The following is a 16188-nucleotide window of genomic DNA, read 5'->3' on the forward strand; positions in this document are numbered from 1 at the left end:
CATGGGCGCCTTTAGAGCCACTAGGGATGCCTAGGCACCAGGCTATTAGGCTAGTCGAAGCAAACTGATACTCTGATCAACATAGCTGGATGACTCTCTCTCTGTGTATGGGTGAGCCTCCCTCCCAACTGTATGCCTGCTTCTTAGGAGCTAATGGAGAGTAGGCACTTGGGCCCTGGAAGGCAGAGTTTCCCAGAGGGAACATTCCATGTTTGTCAGGAAGCTGAGACTAGGGACAGCCCCTGCTCTGGTCTTATCTGAGCTTGTTTTTCCACAAAAGAGAAGAGGAGGCAGTGGGAGGAAGGAGCCCAGTGGGGGCTGGCTTCAGGACTGACCATGAGGGTTTGGCAAGACAGGGTATCCATGCTCTTGAAGATAGAAGCAGAGAACAGGGGTCAAAGGAGCCAGGAAGGCAGCTGGGAAATCCAAAAGCCGGGGACATAAGCGCCAGCCTTGGAATCCAGTGTTGAGTCCAGCGCCTCCGGCTGGAAGAGACAGAAGTGGGAGCTGCTGCACTAAGTTCCCAGGGCTCTGCTGTGGGCTCATCTCCAGAGGATCTGAGATCAGTTCTCAGCCAGCAGTGGGCAGAAATCAAGCCATGTCTGCAGCCTCTCCCAGGGGACACTCCCTGAGAGCAAGCGAGCGGTACGTGGGTGTTCCTCTTCTCGGAGTCTCAGTCCTGCTTGTGCTGACCGCCCTTCCTGCACCCTCTGCGCCTGCTCCTCGGTGATGTCATCTAATCCTTGATCCTTCTGGCAGGCACAACTCCTGGCCCTGGTTGGTATGTGAGAAGGCACGTTCAGAGAGAGACTGTCTTGTCTACGGCCACGTGGAGACGGCTAGGGATGGGAGGATTGTTGGTCAGGGATCGCAGAGTTGTTTGCTGGGCATCTGCAGGCCATTCCACAGACCCCTCTGATCAGCTCCTGCAGTGTGGCTGGCCAGCCCGAGGTGGCGAGCAACATTGACTCTCTTTGGTTAGTTCTGACTCATTAGCTATATACTAGAGTCACACCATCAGCTGACCAGAGTGCTAGGCAGAGACAGTTATTATGACAAAGAACTGGAGGACAGGAGACAGAGTGTGTAGAGAGGAGACACGGGAGTCCCATTTTCCTATCGATGATGTTCTCAGACAGCCCCTTAGGTAGTTAAGAGCACTGGGGTGTGGGATGTGTCCTGTTTAGGATACTCAGTCCCCCAAGCCTGAAGTTCAGGACATTAAGGGTACAGTGGGGACACACTCCATAGCACTGAGCAGCCTGTACTCAGGTCCAGCTCAGCTGCAAATCAGTCACGAGGGAGGGAGGCAGTGTTGTGCTTTCATCATGATGATGGAGTTTCGGCAGCTAAACACAGTACGTGCGAGTGTGCTACCTTAGGAAAAGCCGAGGAGCAGGGCTAGCGAAGAAGAACATCAGCCCCACGAGACGACGAGGCTGGCTTATATGTAAGCTGACTTAAGGAAACGTGTCTTGAACACTGAGTTCTCTGCTCAGCTCCACAGCCACCCATACCTGCACAAGCGGATGTGACTCGTGACCCTCACATGGACTGCCTCATTCATCCAATGTGGTTCCCGAGGACAGACCTCACTGCCCTGTCTGTCCTCTTCTGGTCTACCTGCTCCCTTGTTCACACCCTTCTGCCGTGAAAGCCCAGTAGCATCCCTAATCCACCTTGGGCCTCTTCCATCACATCCTCAGAAAGGGCCAGACATATGTAGAAATCTAACAGAAGGTCCCTCAGATGTTTCCACAAGTTCCATGTTGTGAAGAACGGAGCAAGGGCAGAGGCATGCCTTTCTAAGGCAAAAGAGACAATGTTGTAGATGCCTGTCACCTCCCTGTCTCCCTCTTGCTGTCACCCACACAAGAGGTTCCTGAGGGCTGAGAGACAGTGGCCCAGGAGCAGGTGCTCTATGGGTTGAGCACCAGGCTGCAATACCCATGGGAACTCCTAGCTCCTGACCCCAGCACCTCTTCCCATCACACAGAGCTGCTCAGGAGAGGCCCTGGCCCCAAGCTGCATCTAGAGATTGCTGATGTGGGAGAGGAGTGTGTTCTACGGTCCCTGGTCGTCTTTGTCGTCGTACTCTTCTTCTTCTTCTTTTTTTTTCTTTTTTCTTTTTTGGTTTTCTGAGACAGGGTTTCTCTGTGTAGCCCTGGCTGTCTTGGAACTCACTTTGTAGACCAGACTGGCCTCGAACTCAGAGATCCGCCTGCCTCTGCCTCCCGAGTGCTGGGATTAAAGGCGTGCGCCACCACTGCCCCGTGGTCCCTGGTCATCTATAGCATCTGATGCTGCTGTCACTGTATGAGCCACTCCTCCTGGTCACCGACCCTCCTGCACGAGGCACAGAGGATGGGTTGGGCTATTTCTGAGCAAATGCAGGAAGGTGAGATGACTTCCATTGTCTTTCCCTCTCAGCTGACTGTCAGTGCTCACTACAGCCTCTCTCTGGACTTCTGGGGCCACCAGGGAGATCCCCAACTCCCTTGGAGCACCTCTGCCACAGCCTTGGTTCCAGTGGTTTTCCCATGCAGGAATGACTACGTGGAGCACAACAGGGCAGAGGACCAGAGGACTTGACCTGGCTACACTGCAGTCTCTGAGCTTGATGGCGCCTGCCAGCCCAGGCCCCAGGCCATTTAATGACGGTCTTTCTGGCTGGGTCACAATAACTGCTAATAAGGTTGTTTGGGTAGGGCAGGGCAGGGCAGGGGACTGACTGCCAAGTGAGCCTCATGGGTCTAAACCAATTTGTTGATTCAATTGTATGCGATTCAAATGCTGGGCATCAAATGAGAATAGACTCCCTTTTTCCAGGATGGGAACTCCTACCCTAATCCAGGCTGGAGAGCGCTGGGCAGCCACTCTGAGATGCTGCACCCCCTACCCACCAAAATTTTTGCACTTGGGTCAGTGGTTGCTAGGATGCCACTTCCCAACTGCAGGGGAAACCTGCAGGCTGCCTTGACCCCCTCTGATGGCCACTGTGACCCCTCACCTGCCACAACCTGACTCTTTGCCTGGCCCTGTATGGCTAATAGCCTTGAAGCAGCCAGCAACACAGGAGGCATTAATCACCCTGTGAGGGGCACTGGCTCAGGCTGGCTCAGCCACAGCCACCCCACATGCTGGTGTGAGCCCCAAACACGTAAACTTGGAAGGGTGTCTCGGACTCTGCCTGCTTTGGGGGCTTCTCAGGTGGGGTCGTGAGAAGCTTTGCAAAGGGAGGTCTTACCTTCCGAGATGAATGCTTTTCTGAATTCTCCACATCTCCATCCAGGAGCGGCATGGCAAAGGAACTCAGGTCCTGGGGGGTAAGAGAGCACACAGTCAAAGCCATGGCCCACGGGGCACGTGTGCATGCTCTGGGAGGGACCCACCTCCCTCTCTGACAGGCCTCCTAGGGTCCACACACTTGTAAGGATACTGGGAGGAATGAAGTGGTCTACAGAGACGCTGTGTCCCTCCCTCTGGCTACCAGACTATGGAAACAGTGGAACTGAGACTTGAACCTCTGGCCCTGTATTGAAATCTTGAGTCTCCTGCCAAGGCTCAGAAGACGGCCTTAGAGGGTAAGGGGACCACTGAGCCCCCTTGTTCCTCTTTGTAACATGGCACACTGAACGAAGACTTTCCTGCTTTCCACTATGGCTTGTCTATTCAGCTGGTATACGAAGTGTGAGCCTAGGTAGGGATGCCAGGCCCAGCCACCAGCCCTAACAACTCCCGCAACATGGGGATGCTCACCTATATCTCCATTCCCTTTCAGAACGTCAAGCCAAATGTCCAACAGCAGCCACTCACACCCCCAGCAAGGAAGACATTAGGCAAAGCCACAAGCCAAGGGAATGGAAAGATCCGGGGTCAAGGCAGGCAGGGTGAAAGCACTGGCTCTGGGGATGACTGGGCAATGGCTGGTAGATGGGACTTTTCCTCCTGACTTGAAACCTGAGGCCTCTTTGAATGGTCCAAGGAAGTGTGTCTTCTGTAAAGATGACCACACTTGTGGAGGGTGGTGCTGGAGCAATAGATAAAGCTTGATGGCAGAGGTGGAGATGATGGGGAGGGCTTGCATTGGCTTCTTTTCCTATTGCTGGGATTAGATGCCCAGATCAAAGCACCTGTATGGAGAAGGCACTTCTCTTGGCTCACAATTTGGGTACAGTCTACCAGGGAAGCCGAGACAGCAGGAGCTTGAAGCAGCTGGTCCCTCACACCCATAATCAGGACCAGAGGTCACAAGATGCAAGTTTCTGCTCAACTCACTTTCATAATTTTAGACCCAGTTCAGAATACCCACCCAGGGAATGGTCTGCACAGAGTTAAGATGGGTCCTTAATTAATCTAATCAAGATCCAGTCAAATTGACAGTTAACACTAACTGCCACAGGGGACTAAAACAGAATGGGGAGGAGTGGGTAGCTTGTCACCGAGTCAGAAATAAGGCAGATGCTTTGCTCTGACTCTCCAGCCCTGCTCTTCCTGTGCCCCACAACTGGCCTTGGAAGACGCCTGCACACCAGATGGGACCACCTGGCCACCCTGGAGACTATAAAAGTCGTCATCCTTAACACACCATTGTTGTTTATCAAAAAATAATTGGAATAAAATATAAACAATAAGAATTATCATCTGCTCTCTCTCTCTCTCTCTCTCTCTCTCTCTCTCTCTCTCTCTGTGTGTGTGTGTGTGTGTGTGTGAGTGTGTGTGTGTGTGTGGTGCCGGCATGAACCCAGGGTTTTACACATGCTAAGCAAGCGTTGTACCACTAAGCTATCCCCATCCTCAAGCTAACCCTCTGTAAATAATTCAGTGGCTGCTAAGTTACTCATGTGATTTTACCTCCACCACTATAACTGTCATGACTGTGCTATGTCAGAAACAGGCAGACATGATCATGTTTTCCTACAAAGTCCACATTACTGAATAACAACTCATTCACTAGCTACAGAGTTTCCTCGGCTAGTTTGTCCTTAGTCCCTATTTTCCTACATAGTTGGCGGAGGCAAACACACACAAGGTTCATTTATTCCAACCTTAACTGCTAATATTAGCTCTCAGTTCACACATTCCAAATCACACAGTAAATACATCTGTGTGTACATATAGTGTAGGTGACAGAAAGCCTCTGAAGGGTTCAGGAGGCCAACAGAGTTCAAGGAGTTCCAAAGAGGCCTTGAGGAAAAGCAGAAGGGGGAGGCTGATAAGGATGCAGAGGGAGGCAGAGAAAGACGCTGGGTCAGATACAAACCCAGTCAGAGCCCAGCGTTTGCAAGCCCAGCCAGGCCACAGAGTCAGAGTTGAGTCATGCTGCAGAAATGAGGTGTGAGATACTTGCTGGTCACAGGGGTGACAGAGGCAAACTACAGAACTAGTTCCAGACAGACAGATGGGTAGACTGATGGACAACAGATTCGAGTTGACTTTATCAGAGCTGAGACCACATTAAGCTAAAGTCTCAGACAGCTGGGACAGTTGGGAGTTCTCTGCCTATTGTACACACACACACACACACACACACACACACACACACACACACACACACACAGAGAGTTGCTCAAATGAAATGCCCAGAGGCTCATGTATTTGAACACTTGATGCTAAGTTGCTGGTGCTCTTTGGGAGACAGGAGGTATGACCTTGCTGGGGAAGTGTGTTACTGGGGATGGCTTTGAGAGTTTAAGACTGCCTGCCATTTCAAGTAGCTCTCTCTGCCTCGTGTTTGTGGTTCAAGATGTGACTGTTTCTTGCTCCTGCCTCACGCCAGCTCCTTGTTGTCAAAGCTCCTGCCTCATGCACTCATTCACATGCGTTCTCTCTCTCTCTCTCTCTCCCTCTATCTCTATGAGTGCACACACATGTATACACAGGTTCGTACACATATACACACACACATGGACATGTGAGTATGGGACAGTTGGGAGTTCTCTGTCTATTGTACGTACACACACACACACACACACACACACACACACACACACAGACGCGCGCACGCATGCGCACACACAGTTGCTCAAATGAAATGCCCAGAGGCTCATGTCAGATCATCTGGTCAGATGACAGGCTAGAGGGAACATATCCCTCTCGGCGGATGGGTGAGGGTGAGGAGGTCACACCCTTGTCTCAGCATAATGTGTTAGGTAAGTTCTTATGCTTGGTTTTCCCGATATAGTTTTAATACCCTCATGTGCTAAAGTGGACTCAATTTACTCTGATGAATCGTGAGGGTGGTTATCTCTTTTACTTTGGGAATATGCCATTTAACAGTCTGTGCCGTGGGTGGTACGGGGCAGATGGTGTTGTTTACATGCCTAACAAGTTGCAGAGTCATTTTCAACCCTCTGTAAACTGGAGTCAATGGCAGCATGTAAAATGGAGTCTCTCTCTCTCTCTGCATGAGGCACTGCCTGAAAACCATTGCTCTGCACAGTATGGAGTGACTGAGGGCAGGGCGCAGACTGATCAAAACAGAATCTATTTCCAGACACTTTTTATCTCTCTGAGAAGACACTCTTCAGCCTCCCTCCCGAACCCTGGTGGCAGCACCCTGTGTCATCTCTGTGAGTCTGACAACTCTGAGGTCTGCAGAAGGGAAGTAGACACAGTCTGTCTGTTGCTGGCTTACTACAGTTAGCACCGGTCCTCAAGGCTTTAAGAAGAGTACATCAGCTTCCAGTTTCTGTCTGTGCCCTGGAGCTGACCCTGTGCCAAGCTCTCCATACCCAAATCCTGCTGGGAGAGAGCTGGTCTCCCAGGAGTGCTGACACACAGGCTTATAGGAGGGACACGCCATTGTCAGAGACAGCAAGACCAGCTAACACCACAGATAACCAGCTGGTGAGAGGCAAGGGCAAGAACCTAAGCAAGAGAAACCAAGGCTATACCGGGCGGTGGTGGCACACAACTTTAATCCCAGCACTTGGGAGGCAGAGGCAGGCGGATTTCTGAGTTTGAGGCCAGCAAGGCCAGCCTGGTCTACAAAGTGAGTTCCAGGACAGCCAGGGCTATACAGAGAAACCCTGTCTCGAAAAACAAAAACAAAACAAACAAACAAACAAACAAACAAAAACCAAGGCTACTTGGCATCATTAGAACCCAGTTCTCCCATTACAGCAAGCCCTGGATGCCCCAAAACACTGGAAAACCAAGGCTCTGATTTAAAATCACATCTCATGATGATGATAGAGGACATTAAGAAGGACATAAGTAATTCCCTTAAGGAAATACAGGAGAACACAGGTAAACAGGTAGAAGCCCTTAAAGATGAAACACACACACACACACACACACACACACAAATCCCTTAAAGAATTACAGGAAAACACAACCAAACAGGTGAAGCAATTAAACAAAACCATCCAGCATCTAAGAATGGAAATAGAAACAATAAAGAAATCACAAAGGGAGACAACCCTGGAGATAGAAAACCTAGGAAAGAAATTAGGAGTCATAGATGCAAGCATCATCAACAGAATACAAGAGATAGAAGAGAGAATCTCAGGTGCAGAAGATACCATAGAAAACATTGACACAATAGTCAAAGAAAATGCAAAATGCAAAAATCTCCTAACCCAAAACATCCAGGAAATACAGGACACAATGAGAAGATCAAATCTAAGGAAAATAGGTATAGAAGAGAGTGAAGATTCCCAACTTAAAGGGCCAATAAATATCTTCAATAAAATTATAGAAGAAAACTTCCCTAACCTAAAGAAAGAGATGCCCATGAACATACAAGAAGCCTACAGAACTCCAAATAGATTGGACCAGAAAAGAAATTCCTCCTGTCACATAATAGTCAAAACACCAAATGCACAAAACAAAGAAAGAATATTAAAAGCAGTGTACTGGCTGGTTTTGTGTCAACTTGACACAGGCTGAAGTTATCACAGAGAAAGGAGCTTCATTTGAGTAAATGCCTCCATGAAATCCAGCTATAAGGCATTTTCTCAGTTAGTGATCAAAGGGGAAGGGCCCCTGGTGGGTGGGACCATCTCTGGGCTGGTAGTCTTGGGTTCTATAAGAGAGCAGTCTGAGCAAGTCAGGGGAGGCAAGCCAGTAAGGAACATCCCTCCATGGTCTCTGCATCAGCTTCCTGACCTGCTTGAGTTCCAGTCCTGACTTCCTTGGTGATGAACAGCAGCATGGAAGTGTAAGCTGAATAAGCCCTTTCCTCCCCAACTTGCTTCTTGATCATGATGTTTGTGCAGGAATAGAAACCCTAAGACAAGTAAGGGTGAAAGGTCAAGTAACATATAAAGGCAGACCTATCAGAATTACACCAGACTTCTCACCAGAGACTGTGAAAGCTAAAAGACCTTGGGCAGATGTCATAGAGACCCTAAGAGAACACAAATGCCAGCCCAGGCTACTATACCCAGCAAAAATCTTAATTACCATAGATGGAGAAGCCAAGATATTTCATTACAAAACCAAATTTACACAATATCTCTCCTCAAATCCAACCCTACAAAGGATAATAGATAGAAAACACCAACACAAGGAGGGAAACTACACCCTAGAAAAAGCGAGAGAGTAATCTTCTTTCAACAAATCCCAAAGAAGTTAGCCACACAAACATAAAAATATCATAAAAATAGCAGGAAGCAACAATAACTATTCCTTAATATCTCTTAATATCAATGGACTCAATTCCCCTAATAAAAAGACTAACTGGATACGTAAATAGGACCCATCATTTTGCTGCATATACCCAGAAGATGCTCCAACATGCAATGAAGACACATACTCCACCATGTTCATAGCAGCCATATTTATAATAGCCAGAAGCTATAACAACCCAGATGTCCCTCAACAGAGATTCCTCTGGTTACAGAAAATGTGGTACATTTACATAACGGAGTACTACTCAGCTATTAAAATCAATGACTTCACGAAATTCACAGGCAAATGGATGGAAATATCATCCCAAGTGAGGTAACTAACTCAGTCACAAAAGAACACACATGGTATGTACTCACTGATAAGAGGATATTAGGCAAAGAGTGTGGAATACCCACGATACAACTCACAGACCACATAAAGCTCAAGAGGAAGGAAGACCAAAGAATGGATGCTTCAGTCCTACTTAGAAGGGGAACAATATACTTCAAGGGAAGTAAAAGTGGGAGGGACTTGAGAGGAAGAGAGGAGGGAGAGGGGAAAAAGGGGCAGAGTCAGGGATGGGAGGAGATGGAGGAGATGTACAGAGGGTTAGGAAATTGAACAGCGGTGTGTAGCAATGGGGGATGGGAATTGGGGGTAGCAACTTGAAAGTCCCAGATGCCAGGAAAGCAAGAGAGAACCTGTCAAGACCATATCCAGAGGTTGGGCATGGTCCCCCAGTTGAGAGATGGGGCCACCCACCCATCTCCAAATTTTAACCCAGAATTGCTCCTGTTTAAAGGAAATACAGGGACAAAGAGTGGAACAGAGACTGAAGGAAAGGCCGTCCAGAGACTGCCCTACCTGGGGATCCATCCCACATGCAGACACCAAACCCAGACTACTACTGCTGATGCCAAGAAGTGCTTGCTGACAGGACCCTGATATAGCTGTCTCCTGAGAGGCTCTGCCAGATCCTGACCAATACAGATGCAGATGCTCACAGCCAACCATTGGACTGAGCACGGGGACTCCAATGGAGGAGTTAGGGGGAGGACTGAAGGAGCTGAAGGGGCCTTATCTGGAATCAATGGTAGGGGAGGCCCTTGGTCCCGGGGAGGCCCTTGGTCCCATGAAGGCTTGATGCCCCAGTGTAGAGGGATGCTGGGGAGGGGGGTGAGGTGGGAGTGGGTAGGTGGGTGGGGGAGCACCCTCATAGAAGCAGGGTAAGAGGGGATGGGATAGGTGGTTTGCAGAGGGGATATCAGGGAAGGGGATAACATTTGAAATGTAAACAAATAAAATATCCAATTAAAAAAAAAGTGTATATCAGATGCATCAGCATCTCTGCTCTTTACAGCCAAACGCTTCCTCTGAATGGCGACCACAGTTTGCTGATTTCTTATTTGCTTCTTTATCGAGTTGAAGGGCACTGGGGTGGCCCAGCCTTTGGCTCACCCCCACTCCACAAACTGAAATCCTGATCCCCCAAGACTTCAGAAAGGAACTGTGCTTGGAAGTTGGCTCTTTACAGATGTAATCAAACTGAGGCAAGATGGTTAGCATGAGGGTTCATCCAACAGAACAGGTATACTAGAAGAAGAAGACATGGGGACATGAACACACACAGGGGGATGGCCATATGAGGGCACAGGCAGAAGGCTCCAGATATGAATCAAGGAGGGAGGGCGTGGGAGGGAGAGGCCTCAGAGGAATCCACTCTGCCTACACTTTGACCTTAGACTTTTGACCTCCAGGTCTGTGGGTAAATGAATTATACGTTGTTGTGACAGCCCAGCAAACTCAAAGTACAGGCCCAAGAAGATCTCTGCATGAATTGGCTTTTGGTTCTCTCTTGGTGTGTGCAGAGAAGCAGAGAGCTGGGCACAAGCTGGGTCTATGCTGCTACAGCAAACCAGCATGCCATTGGCTACAGTGTTGGTATTGACGTACTCTCCCATTAACAGTGCACACATTTCAATTTCCCCACATTTCGTTCGTGTATGTGTGTGTGTGTATGCATGCATGTGTTTATCATCTGTCTGTCTATCATCCATCCATCCACCCATCCATCCATCCACCCACCTATCATATATCTATTTCACAGTACTGAGGGCTGAGCCTTGTGCATGGTAGGCTCTGTCCCCACATCCTAACCACTCTTTGTAGCCTTCTATTGTCCTGTTCATAGCAGCAGCCCCACGAGGTGAGAGGTGTTACTTCTGTGCTACTCATTCACATTTCCCTGGATCCTGGCAGCTTTCTTGCCCCTGGGTCATTTGCTAGTCTCTGGGAAGAGATCGCTTTAGGTCCTTTGCCCGTGTTTATAATCAGGTTATCTGTTCTTGGGCTATAGGAATTCTTTATATAGCCTGAACCTTAACCCATGAGCCGTGCCTGTGGATGCAGAGACGTCTCTAATCTGATTTAGTTGCTTTATCGACTTTCCCCTTCTGTTCCCCTCCTTAAAGTCACCGTCAAATTGAGAACCTTGAGGCTCTTCCCAGACATTATTTTTATTAAAGTACATTTAGACTTTTGATTCATTTTGAATTATTTTTAATATGGTATCAAGTAACTGTGCCACTTTGTCCTTTTGCAAGTGGGTGTTCAGTTTCTCCAGTTCTGTTTGTTGAAAATATGGCCCTTTCCTCATTGAAATGTCCTGGCACACTCACCCAAAGTCTACTGCAGGCTAGAGGGAGGGTTCAGTGGGTAAAGGCACTTGCTGCAAAGCCTGACGGTCTTATTTGATCCCTGAAACCCATAGAGTAAGGGAGAGATCTGATGCCTGCAAATTGTCCTCTGACCTCCACACGTGCCCTGTGGTGTGTGGTATGTGCACACAAACACACAAAATAAATAAATATGGTGTAAAAAAAAGTAAATTGATCATGTTTTAGGGTTTCTGATGCTGTGATGAAACACTATGACCAAAAGCAACTTGGATATGAAAGGGTTTACCTCATCTTAGGTTTATTCTCATCACTAAGAAAGTCAGGACAGGAACTCACACAGGGCAGGAACCTGATGCAGAGGCCATGGAAGGATGCTGCTTACTGGCTTGCTCCACATAGTTGCCCAGCCTGCTTTCTTATAGAACCCAGGGCCACCAACCCAGGGGTGGTGCTACCCACAATGGGCGGGGCCCCTCCAGAATCAATCAGAATAATTAAGAAAATGCCATACATACACACTTGCCTACAGCCAGACCTTACAAAGGCATTTATTTCCTCACTTGAGGGCTCCCTCCTCTCAGATGACTCTAACTTGTGTCAGATTTCCATAAAAACAGTCAGCATAGATCATAAATATGAGAATTTATTTCTGGACTCTCTATTTAGCTCTATCAGTCTATATGTCTGGATTTTGGTTGTTTTGTTTTGTCTTATTATTTTATGCAAGGATCATATTATTTTTAAAGACCCTTCAAACTTAGTACAAACTTTGTACTAAGTTTGATACCTGAAAGTGAGAAGCCGCGAACTTTATCCATGTTCACAATTATTGTTTTGGATTCACTGAGATCCCATGTTCATTTCAACATTGATTTTCATATTTTTGCAAAAAAAAAAATAGGAAAAGCTGTTGATCTTCTGATACGGACCTCACCAGATCTGTAGGCTGCTCTGAAATGGCCTGGTTGCGTGCCAGCGCATGAACATGGGTGGACTCCCAGTTGTCTTCCTGTATTTCCCTCAGTACCATCTTGTAGTTTTCTATGTAACCCTCCCTCCCTTCCTCCTCAATGCATTTTCTCCTCTTTCTGCACCTTCCCTCGCCCAGTCCTCCCCTGGGTGAACTAACTGTCCTAACATTTCCACCACCCCATCTCAATCCATCCTCCATGCCTCAGACTCTTCAGCCAAGGTCACTATTCCATAGCCTCCCAAGCACTCCCAGGGTGCTGACTGGAGCTTCTTCCAGCTATTAGGGAGAGCCAACACCACCTCCCCAGCCCTTAGCACAGGCCTGTGAACCTGGCACGTCAGAAATGGCCTAGGCCTGCTGCTATCTTCCAGTGCAGCTGCCCTTTTCCATCTTCTGGGCTGGGCTCTGCTTTTCCTGCCTACCCCACCCTTAAATGATGAGTCCCACCAAAGAACTCCTCCTATGTAAACCAGCAAAGCCTCCTTCAGATTCCCTCCCTGGCCTGTTCCCACTCTCAGGCAGAGCTAACGTCTCTCTCTCTCTCTCTCTCTCTCTCTCTCTCTCTCTCTCTCTCTCTCTCTCACCGTGTCCCGACGCTTCAGATGCGCCTTAATTATGGGACACATGACCCTGAACTGAAGTCACCTGTTTATTTCTAGAACTTTGAGTCTGTCAAGGGCAAAGGGGAAGCCACTCACCTTGTCACTGTCTGTGTCACGCTGTGACAGGCAGCTGGCTACTAATACGTTTGAATTAAGTCCTAACCAAGCACCTCACCAGTGTGCTTCTCCATACCCAGTGTGCTTCTCCACACCCAGCAGCCAGTGTGGAGGGAGGGTATGCAGGGTGTGCAGAAGGCTAGCCAACAAGCAGGCCCTTGTAGTTGCAAATTACTGGTGTGTGTGTGTGTGTGTGTGTGTGTGTGTGTTGACTCTCTTATTGCTGTTTTTAATGAGCAATAGTCATCTTTGGCTCCTATCATTTCCTCAATAGCAGCTGTTTCCCAGGAAAAAGCCTGTCTACAAACACATGTTTGTTCCTTGAAACTGAACGCTTTAGCAACAGAGGCAAAGAGGCTTGGGGCCTGACAGAAGATGCTCTGCCCAGAATCAGGATCAGAATGCTCGCATCAAGTGTTGCTCACTAGTGTGAGCTCATGTTAGAATCTGATCAAGTCAACCGTAGCTCCTTGGCCGCTTGGTCAAGCAACCCACCTGGGAAGTCCCCTGGCACTGGTGACTGACTGACTTTGCTGGAAGACTCCCATGTTCCACATTCCAGGACTCTAATCTGGGCTCTCATCTGAGTGTTCATCAAGATACTGTACACCTTGGGGGACTTAGTGGAAAAATCTTTCTCTGCAACTATGGAAACAAGCCCATCAGCTGGTAGAACAACGAAGCCCTGGCTTCTCTGCTCAGCCAACCTTGAAGACATCTAGGGTTCCTAGAGCTTACCCTGTGCACAGTGTGAGTTCTAAACCCTACCTGAGGCCTCAGGTTGTCTGTCTGCCACTGACCCCAAACTTCCTGCTTACAGGCACACTGTAATGGCAGCACCCTAGGCTGCATAGAGACAGCAAGGTGTAGGGAGGGAGATGCTAGCCAGAGGCAGCCTTGGCACCAGCTGCACAGAATGCATTAGACTGAGACTACCTGGTCTGGCGATAACCATCTGTGCCTCTGGAGAAACTAAATTTCCAGATTTGGATGGCTAAAGTCACCTATTAGGAACCAGGAAAGCCCTGAAATGTAAACTAGCTTTAAAATGAGGTCACTGGATCCCCCAGCTTCATCTGTCTTAGAAATACAGACAAAGCCAAGTCTACCATAAAAAAGTGAGGTTTAAAAGACAGTATGTATCATTTAACCTTACAATGTATTGTAAAGGTGATGTGTGTGTGTGTGTGTGTGTGTGTGTGTGTGTGCACATACATGTGCCTATGTTCATGCACCTGGACACACACTTTTAGAGGTCAGGGGACAACTCCAAATGTCATTCCTCAGATGCCTCCATCTTGCTTAGCCCCAGAGACATGTGCATATCTCTGCCTCTGTAGCACTGCGGTTATAAATCACTTTTCGCAGTGCTTACATATGTTATCAAACATGGAGAAATTGAGCTGGTGCCTAACTAGACGACACTTCACCCCCCAATGACTAGCGTCAATGTATTAGGTTATGCTACTGCATGCTGCTGAAGGGGATATCCTATCTCCCAGCTACAAGCCCTGTGACCTACAGTGGCTGCCTGCAAGATCTACTGGTGTAATAATGGCACTAATGTTATGTTAGTAACCAACTACTTTTAGGTCGCATTAAAGGTTCACTCTATGAGATGGAGCCCACATCTGACCCTGCTAAAGCAGCCAAGAACCTGCAACTAGATAGGTCACAGGCTTCAGAGAAAACCTGACACCCATGCTCTGCTAAAGGAACATAGCGATAAAATGACTCCCAGTAGCATACTCCTATATCTGGGACCAGTGCCTTGCCCAGCCCCCATCGGAGAAGCTGCTTCTTGCGATAGACTCGCACCTGGACAAAGTGTGCACAGTGAGAGACTTTGGCCCGCTCAGTCCTAAATGGGATGTCTTCATCAGAGCCCTGCCCTCAAGGTTCAGAGAGGTATGCAGAAGTGGGGGCAGAGATTCTAAGAGCCAGAGGGGATGACTACAAAACATATTGTATGAAAACCTAATTAAAAATTAATATGTAAATAAAATCTACAAAGTGGGCAGTCAGTAAAAGGAATAAAATAATAAAGGTAAGAACACAAATTAATGAAAATAAATAATTAAAAAAATAAATTGCTTCTCATTGCACTGGCCTTTTTTTTTTTTTTTTTTTTTTTTTTTTTAAACAACATGGATTCTGAGGCTCAAACTCAAGTCCCCATGCTTGTTTGGCAAATACTATATCAACTGAGCCAGTCAGTCTCCTTAGTCCAAGTTTTTGTTGTTTTTTTTGAATCAGAGCCTCAAGTATGTCAGGCTCTCCTCAAAACTTATACACCCAACACTAGCCTGCACCTCCTGGTCCTCCTTACACTACCCCCAGATTCTAGGATTGCAGGTGGTATAACTACACCCAGCTGCGCGCTAAACCTGTCAGCTCTTCTTCAACAGGTCCATATAGCAACCACAGTAGGAACGGTCGGTGGCACTATCCCAGACTACAGATTAAGATGCTGAAGTGAGAGGTTTAAGCTATCTGCCCAACACTAGACTACAGGGCAGCAGCAGGTCCTATTGCACAGCTCTACCTGCTCATAGCTCAGAGCCCTTTACAATAGACTCACCCACCTCCTCGGGCGAACGTTCCAGAAAAAGGCCAACAAAGGGTCAGAGAGACTTTGAGGACATGGAGCTCGTCCCCTCAAAGCCAGCACTTGGAACACCTTACCCTCAGAAGGAGAAAGGGCAACATGGAGATTCGCTCCTAAAGAGGGTTATGAGACAGACTTTCGTTTAAGGTCCTCTTTGTAACTAAAAGTAACAGAGTCTGTTGCAAAGTACAGAAAGATACAAACACCCCAGCCCAGCGGAAGGCATCACTCCACACTTCAGTCCCGTTTTGCATAATTCTCCACGTGGAGACCCTTCCCTGGGCCACAGGCATCTCTTATCTCAGTACTTCCCCTTAAGATAAACTGCCTTGGAAAGGCTTTTGACCACCTTTATTATGGATTCTTAAAGGCTAGAGTGTGTTTCTTTCCTGATTTAGCCCTGGCCATAGATGCTGGGGGAAGAGACACGATCTGGCTTATGTGCCTGATGTTCTCTGTCGTGTCAGAACTTCACTGTTGTTGCAGCTGGGACACCCCAGAAAGAGAACTGAACAAAACTGCAGACACAGGACCAACACAACAGCTGCCAGGGTCCCCTGCCTCCGAAGGCCACAGGGTCTTAGATGTCAGGGT

At 48.0% G+C, this 16188-nt stretch overlaps 1 protein-coding gene across 7 annotated transcripts in view; it reads right to left on the reverse strand.

The window, feature by feature from the left end:
• Positions 1-16188, reverse strand: part of Prkag2 (protein kinase, AMP-activated, gamma 2 non-catalytic subunit) — a 243548-nt gene that overhangs the window by 162483 nt on the left and 64877 nt on the right. For all 7 annotated transcript variants that reach the window (XR_880821.3, XR_389738.4, NM_145401.2 and 4 more), the window contains exon 2: positions 3248-3319. Coding sequence is in view for 5 of the 7 variants with exons in the window: in NM_145401.2 (NP_663376.2) it covers positions 3248-3319 (72 nt within the window). In the remaining 2 variants the exon portion in view is untranslated. The remainder of the gene's footprint in view (positions 1-3247; positions 3320-16188) is intronic.

Source organism: Mus musculus, chromosome 5, assembly GCF_000001635.26.
Source record: "Mus musculus strain C57BL/6J chromosome 5, GRCm38.p6 C57BL/6J".
Lineage (NCBI taxonomy): Eukaryota > Metazoa > Chordata > Mammalia > Rodentia > Muridae > Mus > Mus musculus.